Here is a 27,924-nt window from a genome sequence, read left to right as displayed (position 1 = left end):
GGAGGGGGTATGTATCACTTGACGGACAGGCGGCGGTCTCAGCAGGGCCTCGGCTCGTTGCATCATGGCCTCCGCGAGTTGCAGCTTCGCCGGCGGGCCGAGCGAGGATGCGCACATCGCAAGCATCGGCCGATGCACAGCCGTGATCGACGATGACGGTGAGGCAGTTCCGCTGGTTGGAGGGTGGTGCTTCAGAACCAAGCATGCAGCGCTTCAACTTGCATGTGCTTTATTTATTTATTTATTCATTCATGCACTCCGTTTAGTCCCAAATTAGGGACATGGAGCAAGTTAAATACAATTTAATACAATATAAGTTATATATAAATCAACAATACAAACAGGGTGTCTACTGACCCTGGAAAACCTGGAAATATCAGGGAATTTTGTAATCAGGGAATAATCAGGGAATAATCAGGGAAAAATCAGGGAAAAATCAGGGAAAAATCAGGGAATTTTTTAAAAAATCAGGGAATTTTTGTTTGGTAGGTTGTAGTTGGCAATACGTTTTTTGTTTATTGATCAGCTTGCATTGACGTGGCATCATGTGAATCCCCTCCCATTTTTATTTTTGAATGGCAAATAACGAACAGTTCCCACGTCAAAATTCTTTTATTTACCATCGGATTCGGAAGTGGCATCAAATCACGTGATACAAACTGGTTCAAGATGGTCTTTTATCCTGCTGACATGACGTGCTGCAGCATGTGCTTCCCACTTTCAGATTATACCGATAGGTGCATTTAATTTTAAGTATTTATGGATGCCCTCAACGTAAACTGGACATTTTTGTTAGCGTTGAAAATACATATCACAGACACTTTTGGTGAAGATTCACCATCGTTGCTAGAAATTGGTAGCTGTGGGCTTCATACGGTCCATGGTGCTTTCAAAACTGGAATTTCTGTTACACAATGGGACGTTTTTAGTTTTTTGAGGCACAGTTACTATTTGTTTAAGCACATATCTGCAAGGAGGGCAGATTACATTAGAATAACTGGATCAGAGCTTTTTCCCAAGAAATTTTGTGCAATCAGATGGAATACTGCAGTTGCTGAGCGTGCCATGAAAACGTTACCCCACCTAAAGAAATTTGTTAGTGAAGTTTCTATTTCATCTCTCTCTTTCAGTGTAGTGAAATGTGCTCTTAAAGTTAATCTTCTAAAAGTAAAATTGACATTCTTCCATTTTTTGGCATCAGAGCTGGAATTGTTTCTCACAATGTTCCAAAGTGGCACCTTTTCTCTATGATACACTGGTAGACATTTTATTAGCTTTGGCAGGAAAATTTTGAAACCAGAAGTACTGAAGAGCTTTAGGGAGAAACGCAATGTATCTCGATTGGATGTAGATAACCAGGAAAATCTATTGACTGCTAACAATATCAAGTTGGGTTATGCAGTACGCCATGCCATCAAGAAAGAGAAAGTACCAGAAAAGTCTGTCCTGTTACAGAAAAATGATAGGACTTGTCTAAAGGTTATGGTAAAAAAACTTCAAGACAAAAGTCCCCTGAAGTACAATCTTACCAAGGGAATTTCCTGCTTATGTCCGTCTGTGGCTTTAAATTCGGGTGTGAGGAAACAGCGTGTGAAGTACAGTTTAGAATGTTGTCTTCAAAACAGGTGGCTATGAGGACAAGAAGCTGATAACATTGAGTGATCATATCAGTTGGTATGTTCCTTGCAAGATTCTGCAGCACTGTTTTCGTCTTTTTCTCGAGAAGACGGGCGCCTTGATCACTTGTGGATGCTCATTCTTAAGGCATATAGCTTCCAAAACAGGCCTTCTAAAGTTTGTGAGGATGGTGTTTGTACTTTCCCATGGAAATGCATCATTGGAAAGAGGATTTTCAGTGAATTCTAATCAGCTGACTGAAAACTTGCAGGAAGAAATACTGATCGCACAAAGACAGATGTATGACTTTGTTCAACATTCTGGAGGTGTAGAGCAGTATGTAAGAAATGCTAGTTGTAGGCGTAAGGAAGCCCTGCAAACAAAACAAAAAGAAAAGGAAGCTACAGACAAGAAGAAGGCAGAAAAAAGAAGAGTTGAAGAGGAGATCAAGGCATTGCAGTTGAAGAAGGCTCGGATGTTGGATTTGGCTCGTTCTGAAGTAAGTGCAATAGACGCAAAAGTTGAGTCACTGCGTAATTGATGGGAGCTTCCTTTTACTAATTTTTTTTTGCAAAAGGAAGTGTGTGAAATATTTGTAGCAGCATGTTTTATTTGCCATCAATTGAGTCACTTTGGCCACGTTTGGAAGAAGGTAATTTTTTTACTAATTTAATTAAGTTGAAATACTTTGAAACCCGTCAATGTAATATTATGCAATTTTTTTCAGCTTCTTGGAATGTCGTAATTGTGTTAAAGAAAACCTGGAAAAATTTAGTTTTAGACCTGGAAAACCTGGAAAAATCAGGGAATTTAATTTACTAGATCTGGTAGACACCCTGTACAAATCATACAATCATATTACAGTTGGTTAAAATAATAAAAATTGACGGTATATAAACCTATATCAGTTATAAAATAAATAAATAATAAAAATACACACACACAGTAGGGCTATGATACAATCAACACCAAGCTATAATTATGCAGAAATCATAATTAAATTTATACATACTAATATTGGTGATCCAAATATTCAATAATAGTATAAAAGGTATGTATATGGAAAAATTCCTTTAATTTTTTTTAAAAATAAGATACTGTTCTGAAAACAGAAAATTTGAAGATCTTTGGGCAATTTATTAAATAATTTAACAGCTATACACTATGCCTTTTTGAGAAGCCGACAGTGACGAAAATTTAACATGAATATTATTTTTTGATCTTGTGCTATACTACGACCTATCTTGGACGCCATACTTCTTGGTTACCATGTTCCTATTTTTTTATGGCAGTCGGAAAAGTTTGAAAAAAAAATTGGTTGTCTTGTAAAGTCGGTTTACGGACGATAGTTTAACGTGACAATGTCATAACAAAACATTGATGAAATGATTTATCCAGAAGAAAATGAAATATCATATTCGGCCTGAGACTGAACCGTAAGAGATTTTTGCAACCAAACCATTTAGGCATTAAAAATATTATATTCTTTGAGGAAGAAATTTTTTTTAAATTTTTCTATCTTTTGTATGATAAAATCTAGTGGGACAATTTTTCGTGCGTGCAGCCAGCGTTCATCGATTTATTAGACGTTGTCACGTCAAAAAAAAACACATCCTCTTAGCAAGAGAGAGACTTACGTTCGCGCTGTATTCGCCTTGCTTTAGATGCCAAAGGAAAGAAAAATCTTGCTTCGTATTATGGTTTTTCCATTGACCCTCCTCAAAGCCAAAGGCTCAGATTGATTATTTCATTTTTTTATGATTACTGAATATTATTTAAAGGATCCGCCTAGTCAAGGATGTGTCTGGGATATTGAAGCGGTAAGGTAAGTTCGACGCTCGCTGGAGCTTCTAAAGCGATGTCGCCTCTAAGCGCAAGGCTCAGGACGCACGAAGTCTTCTCGTCGTACATAAACTATGAGATTTGAGTGATAATCATAGCATTATATGGCGGAGAAATGAAGATAAAGTTGTAATACAGGGTCTTTTGAGTGCTTTCAGGAATCTGTACCAGACAGATGTTTCATGACTAAAGGTTTTTCTGAAAACACGCGTTTTAGTCATTTTCATTCTACTAAAAACACAGTTTAAAAATGAAACTCGGAAACAGAAATACTCATTCACCTTCAACGTATTCTTGAATGATTTTCGTAAACAGACACCACTCGGATTTCGTGAGCCGTTTTCAAATCGCGTGGTTACTTCTGAAGCTCTGTATACCATGTGTGTGTCCAGGTAAGCGGGGCTCTTAAGATATTTTCCTGTTCATTTGTCATGATAGACATCTTGCAGTTTATGTTTCTGCTTAAACTTTCTCAACAGACATCTACTGAATAGTATCTAATAGCTGCAAAAGGTCTCGCAAGTATTGAGTGATGATCATGATTACTTTCGTAACCTTTTACGGTTAGAAAATATATTTTAGCTTACATCTGGTGACTAAGTTTGTGACCCAACAACAATAATTGCAAGAGAGTCATGGGGATGAATTTACAGGGAAATCCTTTATCTCGCACGGATGCGCTTCGCACGGATGCGATCTACTAATATGGCGTCATTTAGTTTTATTAAGTAAGTAGGTACTTGTAAGTACGAATAGAATTCTCATAACTGTCAGGTGTTTTCAAGAATTATATACCTACCAACACGTACTACCCATTACTAAAGAATTTCTTTGTAAACAATCTTCACATTGTTTTCCTCATGAGACAGCACGAACAGAATTTGTTTGGAAGTCAGACGCGAAAGGGCTACATTTAGACACAGTTTTACTGGGAAATGAAGTGTTTTAAATTGAAACGGTAGATTCGTTGGTATTACTGGAATCCGCAAAGTCACGCATCCGTTCAGAATAATGCACTCAATTAAAAAGGTTTTTAATGATTTTTCTTGCGTAGTTTAGGCGGTTTAAGATTCCGTAATAAAATACTAGGACACCCTACTTTTAACACCAGTTAGAATTATTCGGTCAAAATAGCTTCGCAGATAACATTTTCTAACAAATTTTGAAAGATAAAAATTGTTACCGTCAGGAGTTGTCGAATACAGGGGGAAATAGAGGATATATATCCTCCCTCCAGAAGTTATGGAAATAAATTATCATTGAATACAGTATGATACTGTGTGAGAAGAGTCATCTACGGCTACTACTGAAGGCCCATCTGTCAACGTGTTAGTGTCAATACTGAAGTTAGTTTTTTTAAATACACGTTCTATTTATATATTTTTTTATTTTGTTATAATTCCTCCTTCCACAATTTCTGTATCTGCCATTGTTCTTACTGTGAGTCATTCACAGAAGATAAACATATGCTATCACGAATTTTTCTGTAGGTCTTTACATTAATTTGATGTGTCTGTCATGTAAGTCAGCGTAAACCATCTAAGCACCCTGAAAGCGTCCTTTTAAGACTTGATCACAAAACATCTATATTTCTATACTATCTTTAAATTCAATATGAATGTATTATACACACAAAACTATCGGGAGAAATTCTCTAAATTGTGGCGAAAACCGCATCCAAATCCATTGTGAGGCTTGGAAGAAGTAACGGAATAAACAGACGCCAGTGACAGTTTTGTTTTATACTGTTTAGAGATAGAGAAGATTGTCACCTCTGCACATAGTTCCAAGCAGAGATAACTTGCCCGCTCCCTACTGTGTAGGCCTACTATGCGTCGTGATGCAAAATCCACAAACTCCCCAAGTAAATACAAATTTAAATGGGTCACATAAAAAAGGCACATCTATACCCTTGTTTGCCACCGGAGCAGGCAATAAAATCATATACGTACTTAAATTTGCAGCATTACCAAAAATGAAGCCAAATGCACTTTGTGATAACTAATTAAATAGAAACCTTCAACGCTATACGCAGCTACATGCAATATCGCGTATAAGAAAAATAACAACTTACAAATTTCCACTTTAACAGTTACCAAATTCATGTGCGGTAATTCAAAGTTCAAGTCCCCGCACTTTACTTGCAATAATAATTATTACAAAATATTGATAATATTTAAACACACATCTTTACAGGTTTCCTATAACTAATTACATATAGTTTCTACCATAATACTGCAATGGTTAATACATTATAAAGTATATCTATACGCCCCAACCTATATAAAAAAAACTAGCTGCCCGACCCGGCTTCGCACGGCTATACTAATGGAAAAAAAATTAAGCCACATCTCCCATTTACAGTAATGGTAAATTAAAAAAAAATTCAGTGAAAATTTATTACAATGCTGTATAATGTACCGGAGAGAAAATGAATAGCACCGATGGTTTCCCGACTCGTGCACGCATCGTACAACTGATGTACCCGTACTTCGCTACGGCAGTCTACAGGCAGATCACTCTTGCGCCGCTCATTATACATGCCCTCCTTGTGGGTACGCCACTGCCGCTCGATGCCCGTTGCCATGGAGACGCAGAAGGCATGAACAATGCAAAATCCTGTTCTCATTCAGACAAAGTACCCACTGTTGCCTGGTTTTAACCACCCATGGGATCTAATTTTCGGAAAATGTCATCCTGCGTAACATAAGGAACATTACTGTGAAGTTTCAAGTCTGTAAAATATATATACTTAAAAAAAGGGCAATAAAAAAACAAATTAAACACAGAGAGGAAAAAAAAACAATAGTTTAGGTTTGCGATTTAAAGTGATAAAAAGTATTTAAATACTAATTGAACTCTTATGAGGGTACTGATTGCTTCGTTGTTAATATCACACGGGTGTTTACTTGTATGGGAACATTAAGAATGATAAAGCATCTAGTGCGTGGCAACAATGTTAATAGGCAATAGCGCCTGCGGTATTTACACACACTTCGTACGTGTACTGCATGTTGTATCTAACCCCCTCCAACGCATTTGATTCTTGGACTTCAGTAAGGATCCCTAATGTTATTGATAATATAATATAGCCTATAGCCTTCCTCGATAAATGTACTATCCAACACTGAAATAATTTTTCAAATTGGACCAGTGGTTCCTGAGATTAGCGCATTCAAACAAACAAACACTTCAGCTTTATAATATTATTATAGATATAAGATAATTACTGAGTTGCCTTATGAGTATTATACATTAAATCATCAACAAAACAAACTTACATAAAATATGAGATTAGGCTTAATTGTATTTTATGTAACACTTATACATAAAATGGGAGCTCCCTATGCGCATTACGTTAAAGTTTTTTTTATTAAAGTCATATTTAACGCCGTTGTGTGTTAATATTTCTTTAGGGCCACAGCTTCATTAATTAAAAAAAAAGGACACAATGTTTCTGAACGTGTTCGAACGGGTTGCAAAAAATCACGTGACCGTTTCTGGCCCAGACAGTTTACTCAAATTTTCCCTGCCAGTAGATAAATCATTCTCGCCCACACACAAACTTGCGCGCTCGCAGTATCGTAGAATTTGTGCTAACATCTTTACGCGCATGCAGTATCGTAAAAAATATGTCAATTTCTAGCACGTATTTAGCGGTTCCTCTTGCAAGCTATAAATACGGAAAACATACGACTCACATGCAATTCTTCTCTTCAGTGCAGACTAGGCCAACCCAGCAGGGCTCGAGGCCTGGCCGACGTTTGCCCTCGCGCAGCCCAGCACGAGGCACTGCAGAATGGGCCCGCGTCACAATCGCCCATACCAGGCGCGGTGCCGCCAACAGCCGAGGAAATGCAGACCATGATTCACCAGTAAAGTCCAGCACATTTCTTCCAATACATCTTCGTTCCTTCGATTTCCACACGCGTGCAAAAAGGTGAAAGCCCGCGGCACTGTCCGCGCACACCTGTCGCCTCTCGCTCCCAGCTCGCAACTCCCAGCTGATTGGCGTTGCGCTCAGGGCCAGTTCATCACGCGGCCATCCGCGGAACTACAGCTTTAAGTTCAGAACTCTTCAGCAAAAATAATTACACACTTGTTTTTGTTGAATAAATTTAACGTCTTTTTTAAAGCCTATATTTACATAAAAAAATTATCTTTTCAATCCCAACAAAAACATATACTTATTAAAATATTCTTTCTCCTATAATCTTTATAGCTCTTGGAGCTTCTTGAATATTAGCGGCCTTCGGCATGCCTCTGACGGCCAATATTGATATGCATAAACTAAACTCAATTAAAAATGCAAAAACTATAAACTGTTAAAATAAATAACATAAGTGAGTTAACAAAATAATTTCTAAAAAATAAATAAATCTATGGGCGTATAGACTATATAAAAATAAGAGCAATAACAAAAATGACTAAAAAAACGGGAAAAAAGTGGCACATGCTACAAGATGGCAAGAAAACGAAAATAACTAGCATGGCGTGTGAAATTAAGACTCTAATTCTGTGGGAAGGTGCTGCAGTCTCTCTCACGCTTAGTGTGCAGTACAGAGTATATGACACCCACTGTTGCCAGATTGATTCCACCCGGCTTGTTAGCATTGAAAATATTACTTTGTATGCCATATTTAACTATAAGTTTTATATATTTTTAAATTTAACCTTTTGTATTTTTAGGGCCACGAATAAGTATCTATTGGCAGTATTCTCACACTTGTCATTGTGACAAAAATAATAATTCAATACTCAACACGAATTATTATGAAAAATTATTTGTAGCAGTCAGTCACTGTTAACATCAAGGCATTCCATAAAATTATATGTTATGTTCAAATTATTAAAAAAAAAGCCCTTAATATTAATTATTACAAAAAAATTGTGAACAAAACAACTGAAACCAAAATGGCGTCTTTCAATTAGAACTCCTTATAAATAAAAATTAATGAATATCAAATGATGCTCTTGATAAAATACAACAGGAAAATGTACTTATAAAATTCTCATTCGAAATTTTACTTTACAAAAAAAAATGTTCAGATACATTTTAATAAATTCTGATTGCATTCCAACGTTATGTTTGAAACTGTTTTTGATCTGGCAATAGAGAACACTGAAACAAGGACAGCGATGATGGCCGAAATCATGATTTGTGAAGTGGAAGATAATGCCCATTTATTTAAAATTGCACTGCAATCTAAGGATGAAACGCGCTATAGCTGCGTAGTGCTATATACTGTAATGTTGCCATCAACCGTGCTGCCAACGAGTTGCGTGCTACAAGCCTACAAGGAATGCCCAACCTATGTTCACCTACCTATTAAATTCATTCGATAGAATTGAAAGACAAGCGCCACTATATCTCGGCAGTTTTTTTTACATTCACACATCGGTACTAATTCATAAATAAAAATTCGTAAACATTGATTACATTTCGACTTAATAAATTACAAGTTTTAGAAAAGAATTTTTTGTGTTATAAACAATCTATTTATATTTATTGCGCTTATGAAACACACACACACACACCCACATATATATATAAATATATATATATATATATATATATATATATATGTATGTATTCATTTCCTAACCTATAGAATATACCATCAATATACATCTTTCATTTCACTGTAAATACACACATACGTAAAAAAAAAGTGTGCATAATACTTACATCAACACTATATTCACATTACCACTACAACAAGTTACTTTTGCCATATCGATTTCTCAATTATTGAAGAGTTTATAATAATCAGGAAAGTAAAACTTACAAATGTTAACATTTAGTAGCAGTGCTGATGTATAATCGTAATGGAAATTCAAATCAAAGTTTTCATTGCCTGACATGCAACAAAATAAACAGAATAATATGTTAGGCTTTTTTTAATCATGTTTGGCATTGTAGAGTGTTCATTTAAATTACGACGAGAAATGGTTGTACACACAGTCACCATACAGGACATGAAGGTTTTCGTCTCGAACGGAAATATAATTAACTTATTTCATTCGCCGCGGTTTGTTCGAAAAGCTAACAAAATATGAAGTAGTTACACCTAGTGACGTCACAGATGCCATCAGGTTGAAGCGAAGAGGTTCATTAAACAGGAATATTTATTCCGTCGCTGGAATTCAGGTGTGAGAATTAAAATTGCTATATACCTGTAATTTTAAACAATCTTTTAAATTGTTAGTGACAGAATTAAAAGAAAATTGTTTTAAAAAATAGTTCTACTCACGAGTGTCAGAGTGTTTGCTGTGAAGTTTTTTATGACAATACACAGAAATTTTTTTATTTGTAATTGGAACAGAAATATTCATGTAAAATTACAGATGATTGTAAATTTGTACATTTACACGAAAATAACTGTATCACTATAACATAGAATTCGCAGTAATACAGGGTTCGGATTATTATTCGGGCATTTATGCTTTGTGTTGTCCCAGTACCTCCAATAGTTAAGTTTGTTGTAAACCGTTCCCTGAATAGCTTTCCAGTATTAACTGCGCACGTTAAAAAAGCAAAACAAAATTAAGTCACATTATTGAATATTCTAGTAGCCTATATTTTCACGGTTTAAAAAAATTAATGAAACATCAATTAAAAAATAAAATTATGCACCAATTTTCTTAAGAAATAGTACTATTTCGAAAAACGTATTTCATATATTCAAAAATAACCATACTCGTGCGTTGTACAAAGTTGAAATATATTTATTTTAGTATAACAAACTATTTTTCTGCAACTGGTTTTCAAACGAATCTTTTGTAAAAGTAAACTTTTTTCCAATTAGAATAAAAATAATAAAGAAGTCATCTACGCTGAGATTATCAGAGACGCAAGAAAGTCTTGCTTTACTTCTTGCAACATTTCTGAAAAATATATTAAAATACAGCAAGGCGGAGATGCTTCGACAATCTAATATGTTTTGTCGGTACTGGAGGATCCGGTTGTGAATGCAAAAAAAAAAAAAAAAAAGAAGCAGCAGCGTGAGTTTGTATCTTATCACACGTCCACGTGTTTCAGTAACTCTCGACCCCTTATCACAATATCTACTCCAAGAACCAGGTATGATAAGGAGTTACGTGTTTGGACACAGCTTTTTTCCTGCTTTCCGCAATCGCAAATTACTTAATCTTCGGTTCGCGTTATTGGATGTGTAGATATATATTTTAAACCCTCTCATCTGGAGAAATAACTAAGGCTGTGTCCGAATCCGCTTGAAGTACATCATCATACGTAGCCTATTGTCCCCGGAACTGGAAGTGTACTTCTCGCGTACTTCGAAATGAAAGAACGTCACCATTTTGAAAAGTCTCGTAGTTTATTTTTGATACATTTAGTAATTTAAATACTTGTAATATATATGAATGGCATTAATTAAGAGAGTAAAAAATAAACATCGGAAAATGTTTATAAATGCGCAGTTTCAAAAAATACGTGCACATACATACCGATCTAACTACGAAACAAAGAAAGAATCATAAAGTAATTTCCGTAAATTTTTGTGATAGTAAAGAAGTGTAAAAAAAATACTAATATCAGTTAAACATTGTTGTTAGAATAAAATTTATTTGTAGAAAAATAATAATGTAAACAACCTGTTCGGCTGGCTAACACTGACTGTTTGAAGAGGCCAGCATTGAACCCGTCCGAACTCGACAAGATCTCCACAAGCACTAGTACGTGAAGTCGCACGTACACAAATGCGTACCTGAAGTCGGGGCACGACATTAGCGAAACATAAAGCATGGAATGTTTTCTTTCTTAACTTTAGGTTGATGATACAGAGACAGACAATGTCGAAGAATGTGTGGCCTGACCGCGACCTCGCGGACTTGACTAATTCAGGTAACTGCGCGGGACCCGCAATGCGAATGGGGCATCGACGGAATGAAGGGGTGGGGGAAGCGGGAGCGACCCTCCGGATCTCGAGGAATCGCCGGAGGATCGAGGGAAGGGTAAGAAGCGCGGAGTTACATCTCAGTGTGACGAGGATTGCATGCATTCCGTGCAGGAAGGAGGGTAAGGGGAGAAATGAAAATTTGGGAGACAAACCATTAACGGATATCTTTATTTTATTTTATGTCTCTAGCTCTGTGTTTCAAACTGATAATAATCCTAATTCTGCGTTTCAAACGCTGCAAGATCAGGTTTCAAACTTGTCAACAACTCTTTATTCTGACTCTTAGGCCCCTTTCAGACGAGGCGACTAGTTGATCCCACTAGTTGAGCGGGTGTCATGTAGCGAACCCCTTCACTCGCCGGCCACTAGTCCGCTCTGGCGGGCGGCCAATAGGCACCTGTGCCGCCCACCAGTAGACTCAACACAAGACACTACTCTGCATTCGTCCCTCACACCAGTCGCCTAGTCGAGTCCACCGAGGGCGTTCCTCCTGTCTGTTTCCACGTGGAGCAGTTTGTGGAAGAAATACGCAGTAGTCCCGCCGATATCGGATATGAGGCGTGAGGAATACAGCGATAAAACTAGAAAGATTGAAGGTTGTGGGGAAGTTTTGTAACAACAGGTGAACCCACACTTTTCTTCAACAGCTTTCTTCTTTCATTCTCCTTTTCTGCTTCTCTTCTTGCAGGAGAGCAAGTACAAGAAGTGCTCCTGCTCCCTCAGGTTCTAACATCGTACTGATCTCCCGTTGGGGAGGGAAGTTGATTCCACGAGTTGCCTGGTGAGAAACCAGCCCAAAAAGAGTCCTCACATGGCTACCAAACCGTCGCGTCTGAAAGGGGGCTTACACGTGTCAATAGTTCGACAAAGCTGACGAGATCAGAAAACAGCGCGGGACCTACTGGATTGTTTGCGTGACAGACTTTAGTTAGTGCCACCATCCCTAGTTTTTTCGGGAGCTGACGGAACGTCTGGTTGGGAGGTGGGGTGAAGGTTGGCGCACTCGCAATACCCCCCTCCCTCCTTTAGTTGTGTGCAGCGGGTAGCGCATTGTTGCGCTTCAGTGCACTTCTGCTGGCGTTTTCAGTCACTGGATTGCCATCAGGCCTGCATATATACATACATATGCATCATAAATATATTATATATATATAATGAGCAAAATCACAAGTTACTCGAATCCGAATCTCGAATTAGAACCCCAAAGAGTAACTCGACATACTCCTCGAATCCACATCTAGTTTTGAAGAGTCAAAAATAAAATAAAGAACAGGAAATAAAAAAAAATGTTAACTATGGCGTTGAAATATTCAACCTTTTAAATGTTTGTTTTACTAACTAAGATTCCATAATCAATACCTACATATTGCAATTTTATTTATATAATTACATATTAAATTAAAATATATTGGGGAATGGCAACAGGATAGGTATAAAGACAGAGATTTAGCTACTAAACTTCAGAGGTTATCAGAGTTTAATTTTTTTTTAGTTTACTTAATTTCCCTATAATATTTGTCTTCGAGTCGTTTTCCTCGCATATCGAATCTTTCGGATACTAAGGATTTGATTATATACAGGTATGAAGATTTTAAGATTTCATTGGCCCATCCTTTATGTGTGTGTGTGCGTTTTCAAACAAATAATTAGTTAGGACATTGCTTTTAATGCTCTTTGTTGGGTTGAAGATTATAGAATGAATTTTATGAGAAAAATTTGCAAGTAATTTGAATTAATGGTGCAGCTTAGAATTTCTACTGTAGAGTGTTTATAAGAATTTCGTGTCTTTGGTGTTGGTTGGGTGTTTTTTAAGGTTCAGATTTACGAGCACGGGTCTTTTTTTAATGTGCAGATATTTAACAGATTTTTTTAAAAAATTTGACTATAGAAATTGTTTGTAAGTTGTACGAATTAGCTATCTATTGGCAACAAAGAAAATAATTTTATAGAGAGTGATCACTGGGTTATTAGTCAAACAAAACGTGTTGTTTAAGAATAAGTGCCTGGGTTTTATTACAAATGGCAAATGGCGCGAAGTACATACTTGGAGACAAATTCTGCAACCAAAACATAATTTATGCAATGCTTCTATGGTGAAACATTCGCAGAACTTGTCTTCTGACGAAACTCGTGACAAAATGCAATTAGCCGGCTCTCTAGGGGCGCAGGAAGTCCACAGGCGGCATGATGGTACACCAGCTCAGCAGTGGCGGACCTAGACTGTGCGGGGCCCTGGACAATTTATTTCAGCGGGGCCCTTGTATCTCGGAGGGAGGGGGCGGGGGGTCTTATCAGACTGGAGTATGGAATACCACTGGAGAAAGGGGGATTTGTGGTCACTCTCCCGGAAAATTAGAAAATTAAACTTTTGAGCCTATATGAAACCTAAATTTCGACGACGGTAAAGAAATTTTCTTTCGTGGTAAATTGTAATTGGGTTAGTTTTATTAATGCATACAATTTAATTCTGGTGAAATCTGGTCATTTTATAAGTCTATAAAAGCTGTCAATATTTTTAAAAGTGAAATCATAAAAAAATATAAAAAATCAAAAGCATAAACAAAAAATAACATTTCCTTTTTTTTCATTTACATACATATGATATTTTTTCCCATAAAATAAAATTATACAAAGAAGAAAAATAAAAATACGAAAATAAATTTGAATGGTTTTTGTACAAATGCTCAAATATATGCCACATGTAAATGAGGGTTAATTTATATACGTAGCTGTTTAGTATTTGGTACAAAAATCACATGGGTGAATTTTTTTCTTTCACTTATGAAAAAAAAAATGGTTTTAAGGGAAAAAAACCCAAATACAACATTCCAAGGCAAAATATTACAACACCAACTCATCTCACAATACAAGCTCTTGTGACTTTTTATTAAAATGTAACCCTGCGACATTTTTTCTGGCTGAAGTCTTCAATGAGATCAGTGTAATCTAGACTTTGCCAACTCGTTTTCTATGGAGAGGAGGGCTAAAGATGATAATCGATCTTGTGTCTTGGAGTTTCTTATATAAGTCTTGATAAGCTTTAACTTGGAGAAACTCCTTTCTGCAGATGCTACTGTCACAGGAATTGTACCTATTATTCTCAATGCTACAAAAATGTTTGGGTAGGTATACATCTATCAAGCTATTTTGTTCAATGTACTTAAGAACTGAAAATACATCGTCTTGTTCTCCATCGTAGACAAGGGCCAACATTTTTAATTCCTCATAGAGTTCACAGCGTCAATATCACTTTTATCTCTGGCGCTCAGTGAAATTTGTAGTTCTTGACAATTATTCATTAGATCTTCATCACTCATGTTCTGTAGGCCCTTGATTTGATACATAAAGCCAAACTTGCTTTTATTGGTCTTCAAAGCTGCAAATCTTGGCTGACAGCACATTCGTATTGAATCTACTACCACCAGAAAATAGTTTATTTTGAAATTATCTTCAGGTGGAAGCTCGGGAGCTTCATCTTCTATTTCATAGAAGAACATTTTCTTTTACGCCGTCTTCTGCTGTTCTTAAACACGCTATTGATGCCAACTTCTTTTGCTACTTCTCTTGCTGTTACCAATGCCGTATTGAAGCCACTCAGACGATATTTATCTAACCACTTGAAAAAATGTTTCTAAATGCTTAACTGCCACACCTAAATGCACATTTATGTTTTTCCATACCTTACTGATGGTGTTTATTTTGACAAGAATATCGTACCACACCACAAGAGATGCAACAAACTCGTATGTAGTAATTTCGTTTTCTAACGATTGACACTCACTTATTAAACCACAGTCTGTGTTACTCTTACGAAGACTTGACAAAGCATCACAAACATTGCTTAGCTGATACCTCACAGCTTTTACAGATTCAATTCTGGACTCCCATCTGGTTTCGGAAAGAGGTTTGAGAGAAATGTTGACATACGACTTCAGAATACCCCATCGTTCACTTGAGCAAGAGAAAACTGTGTACAGTGTTTGCAAAAGACCAAAAAATGTCTGCGCTTGAGCACAAAATGAAGCAGCGTCTCCCAATACTAAGTTCCATCTGTTGCTTCCACACGGTACAAAGAATGCAAGAGTATTAATGTTGAGTATCCTTCTTTGTACACCGCTCTTTTCCCCACGCATGTAAGCACCATTGTCATAGCCTTGACCCCTACAGTTGACAATGGACAAGCCTAACTCCTCCAATTTGTTTATTATGTAATCGACCAGATTTTCACCAGTAGTTTTTCTACAGCTACAAATTCTACTAAATTTTCCTCAATTTCTGCATTGTCTTGGTTTGTTATTCTTAGAATTTTTGATAATTATTCAATCCGAGCTATATCTCGAGTGCAGTCCAAAATGATTGCAAAGTACTTATTCTTTAATACATTATCTATTATTTTAGCTATAACATGATTGGCCATATGTCGATAAATTCATTCTGAATAGTTTTACTCAGGTAGTGGTTTCTGGCAACTGTCTTATTTATATTTTGGTGCAAGTGCTCTCGAAATGTTGGTTTAAATCGTGCAATAAAATTAACCAAATCCAAAAGATTTCCACTGTTATTCGAATTGGACAACCTCTCTTCATGCCCTCTGAAAGCCAACTTATGATTAGCCAAAAACTGTACGATGGCTAATAGCCTTTCTAAAATGTCTCTCCGGCGTTGTTGTTCAGCTCGAATCTGGGCCTGGGTTTGTGAATCAATAGTTTTTTTTTCACAAGAAAGGCCGTTTTTTAAACTAAGCCATTTTACCATGCATTCTTTGTGACACTTGCTCTTTTCGTGAGACTTGAGCACCTCGGATAATGCTTCCAGTCACTCATACCTTCATTAGATCCAAGGGCACTGTTGGGATTAGGTCTTAGAGAGAATAAACGACATGCAAAACAGTAAACAGTATCTTTTGACTTGGAATAAACTAACCATCGCATATCTTGCTCTTCACCATTTATAAGTGTTTTTATATAATGTGTGTCTGTAAAATGTCGACCACTTTAATTTTTGGGGTAAAATTTATCGTATACCCCCACAGGGCCGTTTTGAACTATACTAGTTATTTGTAAGACACTTCATTGTTTAGGCCATAAAAAAGGGTCACTCACAGTTACATTAATAGGTAAGATATCGATTTCCTCACGGATGTCGAAGACCACATCGTTATCCTCTAATGGCACATGTGCAGATGATTATGACGTCGACTCAGGATACATCACCTCGTCGCTTCCGAAAGGTGTATCACTGTGGCCACTGAGTCCTACATCTGCAGCGACAGTAACTTCTTCCTCTGCCATCGTTGAATCTCGCACGCACAGATGTTCAGATGACGCAGACATACACTCGGAACACAACACTTCATTGTTTTTCAGGGGAGATTCACTTTGGCTACTGGGTATTTTTATGTCTTGGTATTGAATCTTGAACGCACAACTGTTCCTTATCTACAGTAATTTTATCAGTCTTTAAATATTTTGTTAAAGAACCACTTAATTTTTTTTCAAATTCTTTGCGTTTTTAAATAATTTTTTTCCGTTTGGAACGGCCAGAATCATATTTCCTACCAAAGTCACGATCACGAGAGGTCATTGTATATTAATCTGACTGAAACTAACAAATAAAAATTTCAGCCTTGATTATGAAACTGTCTAATTAAAAATAACTAGCCCTATTAATAAATATCATTGAAAGTAGTTACAACAAAATAACAGGACGGACGAATATTTCCACTGATCTGGCGACACTGCAGTAACAACATCGGTCTGTAACACGTACGTTCACACCCCATCCACTTGTTGAGAAGAAGTTTAGGGTATACATAGCATCCTATACTTTCAATTCCTTTGATAACTGGCAGCAGTAATATAAACATATAACAAAAAAAAAAGCACAACTGTGTGTACTTTTCACCACCCTTCCCCAGAGATATATCAGAGGAAAAAGACACTCAGAGCAAAGCCTTGTTGTCGCCGTATCTGTGATAACTGTAACCTGAAGCAAACACTAATCAGCATCGCCGGCTGGCAAGTGTCAGGTAATGTGATCCACATATTGCTTACCCGATTATCTGACACTCGTCCCCTGCATGTTGCGGGTAATACATATTAAAGAGGTTCTAATATACATTAGGGCCAGGGGTGTACACCTTACATGACAGGTGCTAGGGTGAGGGCAGACGCGGGGCCCCACTAGGCGCGGGGCCCTGGGCGATTGCCCGGGTCGCCCGGCCCTGGATGGAAGACTTGAGATACTCACGTGTGCGCTGTGCTGCGTGTCGACAGGCGAGCTGGTGGACGAGAGCTACCCGCTGCTGCGGCGGGCGCACAAGAGCGTCTTATCGCTCACCTTCAGGGTGCTGCTGCTGTTCGTGCTGTTCGCCACTCTGTTCGGCGGCATCACTGTCGGCATCTGGCTGGTCATCGAGGCCGAGCGCTGTGAGTACTGGCTTCAAGAACCTTAGTGTGCGTCTGTACGTCCTGCATTAAGAGCCGTCTAGCGTCATTCGCTGAGAATAGTGAGATTGATCAATCCTCAATTAAATGTGCCATGTAAATATGTAGGTCTTAACAAAGAATTTTACTCATGCATGTAAAAACTATATATATATATATATATATATATATATATATATATATATATATATATATAGATAGGTATATGTGTGTGATTTTGCAGCTGAGCAACACATAAGCCATATTTATAGTTACGATTTATAATAATGTGGGGGAGAACTGGGTTCGTAAGGGATATAACAATCAGTTTTATTACACAGTTTTATTGATTAATACTAATATTTACATCAGTAATACATCATCTTACTTTAAAAAAATGCCTAATCACCAATTACTCGCACTTGAAAATGTTTATCCCCATGCCACTCAGAGTCTGTCGAGTTCCACAGTCCGCACTCCTCGCTGGGCCGCACTATTCGCGGAACTCACGCGGCACACAACTCCGTCGCGGGACTCTGTCGCCAAACTCTCGCCGCACCCGCGGCACTCTCGCCACTAACTCTCGCCACTAACTCTCACCACTAACTCTCGCCACTAACTCTCGCCGCCCCAAGAACTCCCGCGGAGGCCGGCGTCGCGGTTGAAGTAGTCGTGGGTCGTCTTTCCAGAACCGACGAGCGCAGTTGCGACGAGTCGCGTCATCCCGGGCCGACCCGACTCTCGAACAGGAGGTCAGAAAAGCAGGGTGAATTCGCTGCGGCGGCCCGCGGAATTCCCAAGGCCGCTCAGCGATGGAGAACGGCACCGAGGCATGGCGCCGCGCGTGGTGCGGAGGGAGGTGGGGGGTAGCGACGACCCTTGTAATCCGGCCAGGCATGCGTGGCACGCCTTACGTAAATGGATGGCGCGAGATGCCAGTGGCCGTGCGGGGCCGCCAGCCAGCTCCGAACCTGGCATCGCGGTCTGGCCTCTCGCGTTCGTAACAATATATTGAATGTAAATTAAGAAATTATTGTTAGGTGATATAGACCGAATGATATGGAAAAAGTACTATTTTCAAACACCGGACTCTTAAAAGCATGACTCACGTCTTTCTCAGTAAATCGCTCTCACATAATCTGTTAGAAAACCCGCCCGGACTGTCGAAGAGGCGACAGAAAAATGAAATCCGAGTGAGAGAGGGCATATGGTAACCCTGCTTAAATCTTTTTCAGCAGCTCTCGCCTGGCTTGATTAACGGTAGTGATTTATGGTCTTCATATTTATGTTCATTATTATAAATAAAAACATAATACAATCATATTTATTGTTTATAAAAAGCTTTCCGACGTAACAAGTCTTCATTTTATGATTTTTTTTAAATTTACTGACAAAAATTGTCAGTCCTAGCAGGTATTAAAATAATAAAATAATATGTTATACAGTTTTGAATAAACCGTTCGTATGAAGCCTTCGTTTTTTAACTTTTTTATTTTTAGTATGGCTTACATTAAACAATAAAAATAATATTTTCCAAAATTGAAAAAAAGAGTTTTCCAGACTTAAGAAAATGAAATTTTTAATGATTTATGAATGATATCATAAATATTAAGCGTTTTAAGAAAAAGGCTGCATAAGGTTTATCAAAACTGTACACCACATAATTTCATGTCTTAATTGCATGCTAGGATTGATATAAAAGTATGGAACCCCCTTTTACAAACAATAAAATATGGTTATAATATGAACTGGCCGGAGTTACCCTAGCTTCGCGCGGACAAAAACCAGCCAGCTCATATCAAACAGGAACCGAAGTCCCTTCGAAACTTATAGAACATTCTAGACCATGCACGGTCCTTCTGGAAGATTCTAGTAACTTCTCGAACCTCCTGGAATATTTTAGAATATTCTGGAACATTCTCTAACATTCCCGAACCTTCTGGAAGTTTCTACAACATTCTGGAACCTTCTGGAACATTCGTGAACAGTCTCGGCCACTTCGGCCCTCGAATCCCAGCTGCTACATTGACTTCTCGTAAGTCCATCGGTGCGCTACCCTCTGTATAGACAGCCCCTGCAGTTCCAAACCTAGACCTTGTTCGTGGATGCGGGATGGAGAGTGGCGGACTAACAGTCGTGATGGCTGGTGACAGTGGAGGCGCCGGTGGTGAGCCGGGAGGAGTGGGGCGCGCGCCCGCCCGTGCCCGGGGGCACGCAGCCCCTGCCCCAGTTCCCGGCGCGCTACGTGGTGGTGGCGCACACGGCCTCGGCGCCCTGCGACTGCGCCGCGGGCTGCGCGCAGGCGGTGCGCCGCGACCAGAACTACTTCATGGACCAGCTCCGCTACGCCGACGTGGGCTACAACTTCCTGGTGGGCGGCGACGGCCGCGTGTACGAGGGCCGCGGCTTCCGCACGCAGGGCGCCTTCGCGCGCCACTTCAACAACCGGTCGCTGGGAGTGGCGTTCATAGGTGCGTCGCGTCCTGGACAGCTGTTTCAAGTGGGAGCCATGGGCGTCGCAAGGATATATATTTTTTTTGGGGGGGGGGGGGACTTAAATTGATTTAGTTGTTGAGGAATATCCATCCCCTGGAGAAAAAATTGGGGGGTATGGGGGTCCTCCCCCGGGAAAATTTGGGGTTTGAAGGTGCAGAAAGGTGGTTTTTAGGCATTTTTCTTTCCTAAATATTCTAATTATAGTTTGTTGCAATGGAAGGCCGCGCACTTGATCGGATCGGCTCGATTCGTCCCGGCTTTCTGCTATCGGCGCGCTTCGGTATCGGACCTGACTTTGATTTTATACGAAGATCTAATTAAAAAGTGCTCACATTACCACGATTGGACTAAATGCACCATGCGCAACATATGGGTTATATCACAGAAATCATATTTTTAATATAACTACGAAACTAAATATATTATTGGAGGGGACGAAATTGAAGACTTTTATTATTGGGGGGGGGGGGGACGTGTCTCCCCCGTCCCCCCCGGTTGCGACGCACATGTGTAAGCTGTGCAACATCTAACTAACCTCGGGTAACGAGCAAATTCACTTGTTCTCATGCAACGAAACTCGGACACGAAAGTAATGCCGTGCGTGATTTAGACATACGCAAATTGTGTTTTCAGCTACATTTCTTCACGCGAATCACTTGATTAGCAGACCGAATTTGTAAACTATATAATGAAACGGATCTATTAAAAGCGATCAAGGCTTTAAAAAAATAATTATTAAACCCCTACTCTGTACCTGATTTCCGACAAGGATTTTTATTTAAATATTGCCCATCTTGTTCCAATTCATTAAACAGTTAATTTTATAAAGTCGCTCCGTTTGGGTTTGTGAACTTTGGTTCGCGCCATCCGCTATTGATGGCAGCACCGTAGTTACACAATTCCGTCCCACGCGACTTCCGTTTCATTCACGAAATTACTCCCATCAAATGCCGTGTACCGAGATATAAGATTTGCCACATCAAAATAATAGTTTCTTAAAAAGCTACTTTAAAGAGTATCTGACGTCTTTAAATATTACTATCGAAACTATGGTTTGCAGTTTATTTTTAAGAGTAGTAAAGTTTCAAAAAAAATTAATCACAGTACAGTAGCACTAAAAAAAAAAATTGAACCTTCTTCAAAGATCAGGTGTGGACTGGAGTGAATTTTTTTTTTGTAAAGTCTCCATTTATTTTTAATTCCAGAGGATTAGTGGGGTGATTTGGGGGGAGGGGGAGGGGGGAATTGCCCGCACCGCGCTTCCCACAGGAACACAGCTGCCCAGAGCAGGCGCTGCTGGAACAGTCGTCTGTTGCATCTTTTATTTTTTTCTACTGCTAATTAATTTGCCTCCATAATTTTTTTTTTGTTTTTGTTAATTACTTAAAACAAATTTATAATATTCCAACTGTTAATTGTTTATAAAATGTTTTATAAATTTAATACGTACTTATTTAATGTTTTTTTAGAAACTTAAATATAAAATTGTATGTCAACCCTAGCATTAACTAAGATAATGTAATCCTGTTTTATACAGTTATGGATTAATCGCTTTTGTGTAGCCATGGACATGAATTACTTAATGTTTTGTATATAATTCATAAATAAATTTAAAAAAAATTAGATTTCCAGTAATCCTACAAATCTGGGTTTCTCGGCGTTTCAGGAAATCTAAATTTTTATTGATCTATGAATGATATACAAAAAACTAAGTAATACATGTCAAAGGCTAAAAGTTAAATAAAAGCGGGAATATCCCGAGAAAACCCACACGCCCACGGCAACATTCGTTATTCGTTTTCTACTTGCGAGGAAAACCGAGCTCAGCTCGGCCGCGAATCGATTCCAGGTCGCTTTGGTACGGGCGAATGAAACTGCTGTTCAACTACACAAGCAGTTGCATTTTGTGGTTTGTAGCAAATTTGGTGAACAGACGTGTATTCCATGTTTTCTTTTTTCTATTTCTAAGAAAATACTCTGGCAAAAGATTCACTTTTTGAGCTTTTATTCTCAACTAACTGGAAGTCATATTTCCGAGTTTCTAAGACCGAACAATGCCTACAAATACAACATTACTTCTATACTACAATTTCCAAAATATCGCGGCGTTGTTGGAAAAAGTTGTTAACTGAAAGAAACAGATAAATTAAAGTTTTTTTGCTGACAATAAAAAAAATAAAAAAAACTGTACTTGCCGAAAGTTATTTGTGTCTGAAACATCCGTAAGAAATATGTTTCACATCATGAAATATTCCGGTGACAGAGTTCTCTCACCCGCAACACCAGGTTTACGGAATACGGACCCCACGACAGTAGAATGAAGCATACGCGTAACCAGCATTTTTTTTCGGGGGGGGGGGGGGGGGGGGGAGGTTCTGATTTTTAAGAAAAACTGCATAAAAAAAAATAATTGTTTATAATAATCTTTTTTAAGCTTACAAACTTTTTACAGAATAAATTTTTTTTTTGATTTTTTTTTTTTGCAAATTCAGTAACCACATTCTTCGGGTCGACGTGGATGTTGTAGTGGACATTCATGAACCAACCACTGCAATCCAAATTTGTTTACGTTAACTTGCCAATTGGGCTGCCTGGTGACGTTCTCTCTCGTCGCTCGGTGTGAAACTTCAGAAAATGAGTTTCGAATGACACGAGAGTTCGTAATATTCTTGCCTTTATTTCGTGGTGGAAGGGGGGGGGGGGGGTGTTGAATCCCCAAAACACCCCCCTTCAGTGACGTAGCCAGGATTTGTGTATGGGGGGTGTTAAGGAGCATGCCCCCCCCCCCCGGGAAAATTTGGATTTTAAGTTGGAAAATAGTGCTATTTTAGCAGTTTTAGGTACTTAAATTTAAATACTGTAATGGTAAAAATTTTATTAATTTTAATATGAAATTTGTTTGAGTGATGAATAATATTTGGTGCTAAGGGTGGGGGGGGGGTGGTTGAACCCCTAAACCCCCCCCCTGGCTCCGCCCCTGTGCACGCCTATGGAATGAAGTGCGGGCCTGAGCACGCGGCGTGACCGGCAGGTGACTTCGAGATCATAGCCCCGCCCAGGGTACAGCTGGACGCGGCCCGGTCGTTCCTGCGGCACGCCGTGGACAGCGAGCAACTGGCCGCCGACTACAAGCTGGTGGCCCACAGGCAGGTGGCCAACACCTCCAGCCCCGGAGAGCAGCTGGCCGCCGCCATACGCCTCTGGCCGCACTGGGACGACTGCTACCGGACCTGCTAGCCGCCGCCGTCCGTCCAGCGGCTCTTTTTACCAAAAAATAAACTACATTATTTTTATAACTAGATACCTACGATCAGGGGCGCAACAACAGGGGAGGGGGGCAAGGGTATTTTGCACCCCCCCCCCCCTTCCGAAACCTTGAAGTGGGGGCAAACGGGGGAAAAGAAAGTGCTTTGTAATCAATTTTTAGATAATAAAACTGCTAAAGTAGCACCATTTTCCCGGGGGAGGACCCCCGGACCCTTGCTTCAATAGGGGGGATCGATGATTCTTTATAAAAAGGTATATTGCCCCCCCCCCCTTTTTAGGAAATTTAATTGTTGCGCCCCTGCCCACGATAATCTACGCACTCTCGAGACCAACGAACGAGTGACGTCACTAAAAAATTACTCACCGTTCGTGTTTTCATGCGTGCTCGTGCTTGTGTCTACGCATCGCTCATTAAGCACTTCATCTTCAACGTTTTTGAACGAAGGAAAAAAAGTGCCGCGCCCAAGGTGATGTTTTTTTTTTATCATCCTTGCCCACGCTTCATTGTTACGTATCCATATCTCCTCTTCCGTTCCGCTTACATTTCGCGTCCAGTTGCACCGTTAAGGGGCCCGCCTACCTGGGCACACATACGGTGTGCAGAGCTTCAGGAAAAACAACGCGATTTCAAAACTACTCAAGATATCCGAGTGGGGCCTATTTACGAATAGCATTTAAGAGTTCGCTGAGGACCGAAAAGTACTTTTAATTTCGGATTAATTTTTTAAACTGTATTTTTAGAAGCGTTAAAATGCCTAAAACGCGTGTTTTCAGAGTAATTTTTAGGCATAAAACAATCAGTACAGATTCTTGAAAGCACTTAAGGGGCTTGCATAACACCTTTATCTTCATTTCTCCGGCATATAATGTTACGGTCACCGCACAAATTTCACAGTTATCCTGTGACGACGAGACGAATGCGCGCCAGTTCAGAGACTTGCGCTTAGAGGCTATACCGCGCTGGAAGCACCAGCGAACGTCGCGCTTATCATCCCGCCTCACTAACACACATACACCCCTGACGTGGCGGGCCCCTTAAGAGTTCAGGCGTGATCTCAAGTCGTAAACTGGTTTGATCATCGTTCGACCACGTTTTCTGTTGTGTTGTGAGCGCTGATCGTTGCGAAGATCATTGGGAGCTACGACGTGAACGGACTGTCGGGTCGACAATGCGCCCTGTATATTCTTATGGGACGAAATAGCCGGCATTTTCACGGAATTTATGCACGTAAATTTAATCAGACGTAAATATCAGAGTATTATTTTCATATATATAACAAACATTTTACTTTTACACAAGAATTTTGCTTATTCTAGTGTTAAAACATCTCGCGCTAAATACCTATTTTTTAAATGTATGAAATTGTTGTTATTTTAGTAATAGGTAGTTATCGGACGTCCCGGCTTTTTAGAACGAAAAGAAAAAATTCGGAAAACGTGGTTTTCACACACTACACACGTTGCTAAATTTACTCCCAAGGGATGGTTTTGCAATTACTATTGGTTTGAGAAAAAATTATAGTTTGATATCTTACATTGTAATACCTGTGTTTTTACGCTGCCGCCGACATTCATTATCTACCCGCCACAAATAGGAATATATGTTTTGCATGGACTAGAGACGTTCCTGAATTAATCCTGTAAGGAATGTTTCTTAATTCCTACTGGTTTGTGAAGAAATAACAGTTTACAGATTACATGGCAATGTTCACGCAATCGCCGTCATTCAATGTTCAAGTTTACCCGTGTGGGTTTTTATATTTAATTTTTGTTTCAAGAACTTTAGCCAATGTAGGTGTTGTTATAATGAAATTCGTTTAAAAACGATTATATTTCAGTTGTAAGGAATTTTTAAAGCTTGGATTTCATGTTTGTTGTTTTATTAGAATAAGTATTTAATTGTATTACGATATGTTTGCATTTAAAGTACGTACTATTTTGAGTGACGTTGTAACGAACGAGTCTAATGCCATATTAGGTACTTGTAAAGAGCAATGCTCACTCGACGTGATAAAACGAGATTATTTAATGTACTGCGTTACTAATGATTCACGTTACCGTCCGAGTAAAGTCTTGGCGGCTGGCTCCACTAGACACCCATTAGTTGGTTCTCTGGACGTAACGGATCATCGTAGTTCTGATCAGTGACGGACGCTTGGAGAGAGGGGGATAAAGGGGGAAATATATATATATATATTTTTTTCAAAATATCCTGTGTGAGAAGCCACATCGCCTTCGCCCATGGCTACCTGCTGTAAACTCATTTATGTCAGTATTAGTCAATTAAGTTTTTTTAATGAATTCACATGTTCAAATTTTACATTTTTTTCTATTTTCTTTCTTCAAAATCCTCCTCTACACCCCCCCTCCCCCCCCCAACACCAAATCCCAATTGGCGCAGCTGAATTCAGACTGTCATAAAAACATTGATTAAAAGTCGGGTTGACCGTTTCCTGCCATACCGCAACACGATTTTCCACCTGCCAAGATGTTTTGTTCGGACAGTAGTTTTAAATTAGTCTTCAGTACGGCATTGAATACTTTTCGTTTGAACTTGACGTTATCAAATTAGATCTTTGTTCTTATTAATTTTTTTTTCCCCTGAGGCTAAAATACCACAAACATTGTATTGAGATTCAATCAGTTTTTCCGCAGTAAGAAACCGCCCAAGAGTACAGGACTATTTGTTCCCACTGCACATGCGCGTGATGTACAGAGGTATGGGTGGGTGAGCAGTGCATGGCATTTTCAGAAATACTTAATTTTTGTACTATGGAATAGTGTTTAAGGTATTTTCTCTTTTGAGATGTATATTTGCTTTTGCATCAAACATTTATATGAAAATAAAACTATATTGAAGTATTGTCGAATGTTTTTGTGATAATTTTAAACCCCGACAGAAACCTCATAATTAAGTCTTAAAAGCAAATAATTAGCAACTAAAAAAAGCACTTTTTCCAGCGCAAACAAGGACACGTCGAAGATCGGCGAGTAACAAGCACAGATATTTTAATTGTTTTGAAATTTATATCAAGTGGAATAATTTTTATCTATCGTCAAACACCCACTTAGCGTGCATCAAATTTCTAAAATATTTAGTATAACTTGGTTTTCATCAATTTGTTAAGTTCCTTTGGAGAGGAATTAATTTAGATAGATGGTGAATTGCCAATAAAAATAAATCGAGCAATCGATTAGGATTCTAATTATTTCAACATCTCAAGTTGCACCTATTTATTTTTTAAAGTTGAAATGTATTTTATTATTCTTTCTCTGAAGGAAAATAATTAAAGGGTATAAATATAACCTAAATAGCATTTTTTGATGTAATTAATTAATTAAGTAATGTGTCGTCGTTCCTCCGAAGGTCATAAAGCCCGGCCTCCACTCGCCAGTATTAAACCCCACTAACGGAACGCACCCCTAGCACATTTCACGTGAGTCAAGCGAGCAGCCGACGCCGGTGAGTGCCTTCCCAGATACGTCCATATGCCAACACCACCAAACAGTTCTCACGCATTATAAATTACTGTGATTAATTAAATGATTTTTAATTAGCAGAACAACCCTTAATAGTGAAAGTGCGTCGTAGGGGTGCAGCGGTTTCCCCCGTGGGAAACCGCAATTAATAAACGTCCGAACGTCCCTTGCGGCCTTCCGCCAATAATTAACCACAGTGTTAACCAACCTAACTTACCTCCCTGTTTTCACTTGCAAATAGCCACTGGAGTAGTCAACAAGTGACAGACAGTCTCCAGCTTGACTTTTTATTTTCAAATATAATTAATCTAAATTTTGTTGTGTATTATTATTATTATAGGCCTTCCGCCAACTAATTTAGACAGATGTCATTAAGATACGAGTGTCCTATAAATAATAATGAATAATTATGATTATAAAATTGAAATAACGGCACATTAGAAAGTTCGGCGCGTCGTGACGCTTCCTCCCCTCCCAAGCCGGCACAAAGCGGCAGTAGAGTTTTACTCACGGGCCGGGCCGGACGTGTGATCCCGCGGGGAGACTTCAACAGTCGCCAGTCCAGGTTAAAATTTCTAATACGGTTTTGAGGTAGCTGGTTAATTCACCGCCGCAATCGCCACCATCTCTAGGGCATCGACTTGTGGTGGTCCCTAGCGGACAAGTGTCGAACTCTTCAAACACCCCTTCCCCCCCGTTGAACGACCTTGAGCTGCAGTGAATGATGGGTGGGGGGTGCGGGGAATGACAGCGGGCGACAGTGCTGCGCTCTAACGTGTAAATAACAACTAAGACGATACAGGGCGTTACGGCAGCGCACTGGAGCGGTGAAGTTCCCAAGCTGCTCATCATACGCTTCTGAAAAACGTAGAGTA

The 27,924-nt window shown here is 39.0% G+C and overlaps 1 protein-coding gene across 1 annotated transcript; it reads left to right on the top strand.

The window, feature by feature from the left end:
* LOC134530359 (peptidoglycan-recognition protein SD-like) lies at nucleotides 1-26,433 on the top strand. Its single transcript, XM_063365115.1, has 4 exons — nucleotides 1-158; nucleotides 17,657-17,809; nucleotides 19,960-20,277; nucleotides 23,334-26,433. Exons 1-4 carry the CDS (start codon nucleotides 65-67, stop codon nucleotides 23,537-23,539), a joined length of 771 nt encoding a protein of 256 aa, XP_063221185.1. The 5' UTR covers nucleotides 1-64; the 3' UTR covers nucleotides 23,540-26,433.
* The last annotated feature ends 1,491 nt before the right edge of the window (nucleotides 26,434-27,924 follow it).

This window comes from Bacillus rossius, chromosome 3 (assembly GCF_032445375.1).
Source record: "Bacillus rossius redtenbacheri isolate Brsri chromosome 3, Brsri_v3, whole genome shotgun sequence".
Lineage (NCBI taxonomy): Eukaryota > Metazoa > Arthropoda > Insecta > Phasmatodea > Bacillidae > Bacillus > Bacillus rossius.
Note: the sequence above shows the minus strand (reverse complement) of the source record. Positions and strands in the feature narration are given on the sequence as shown.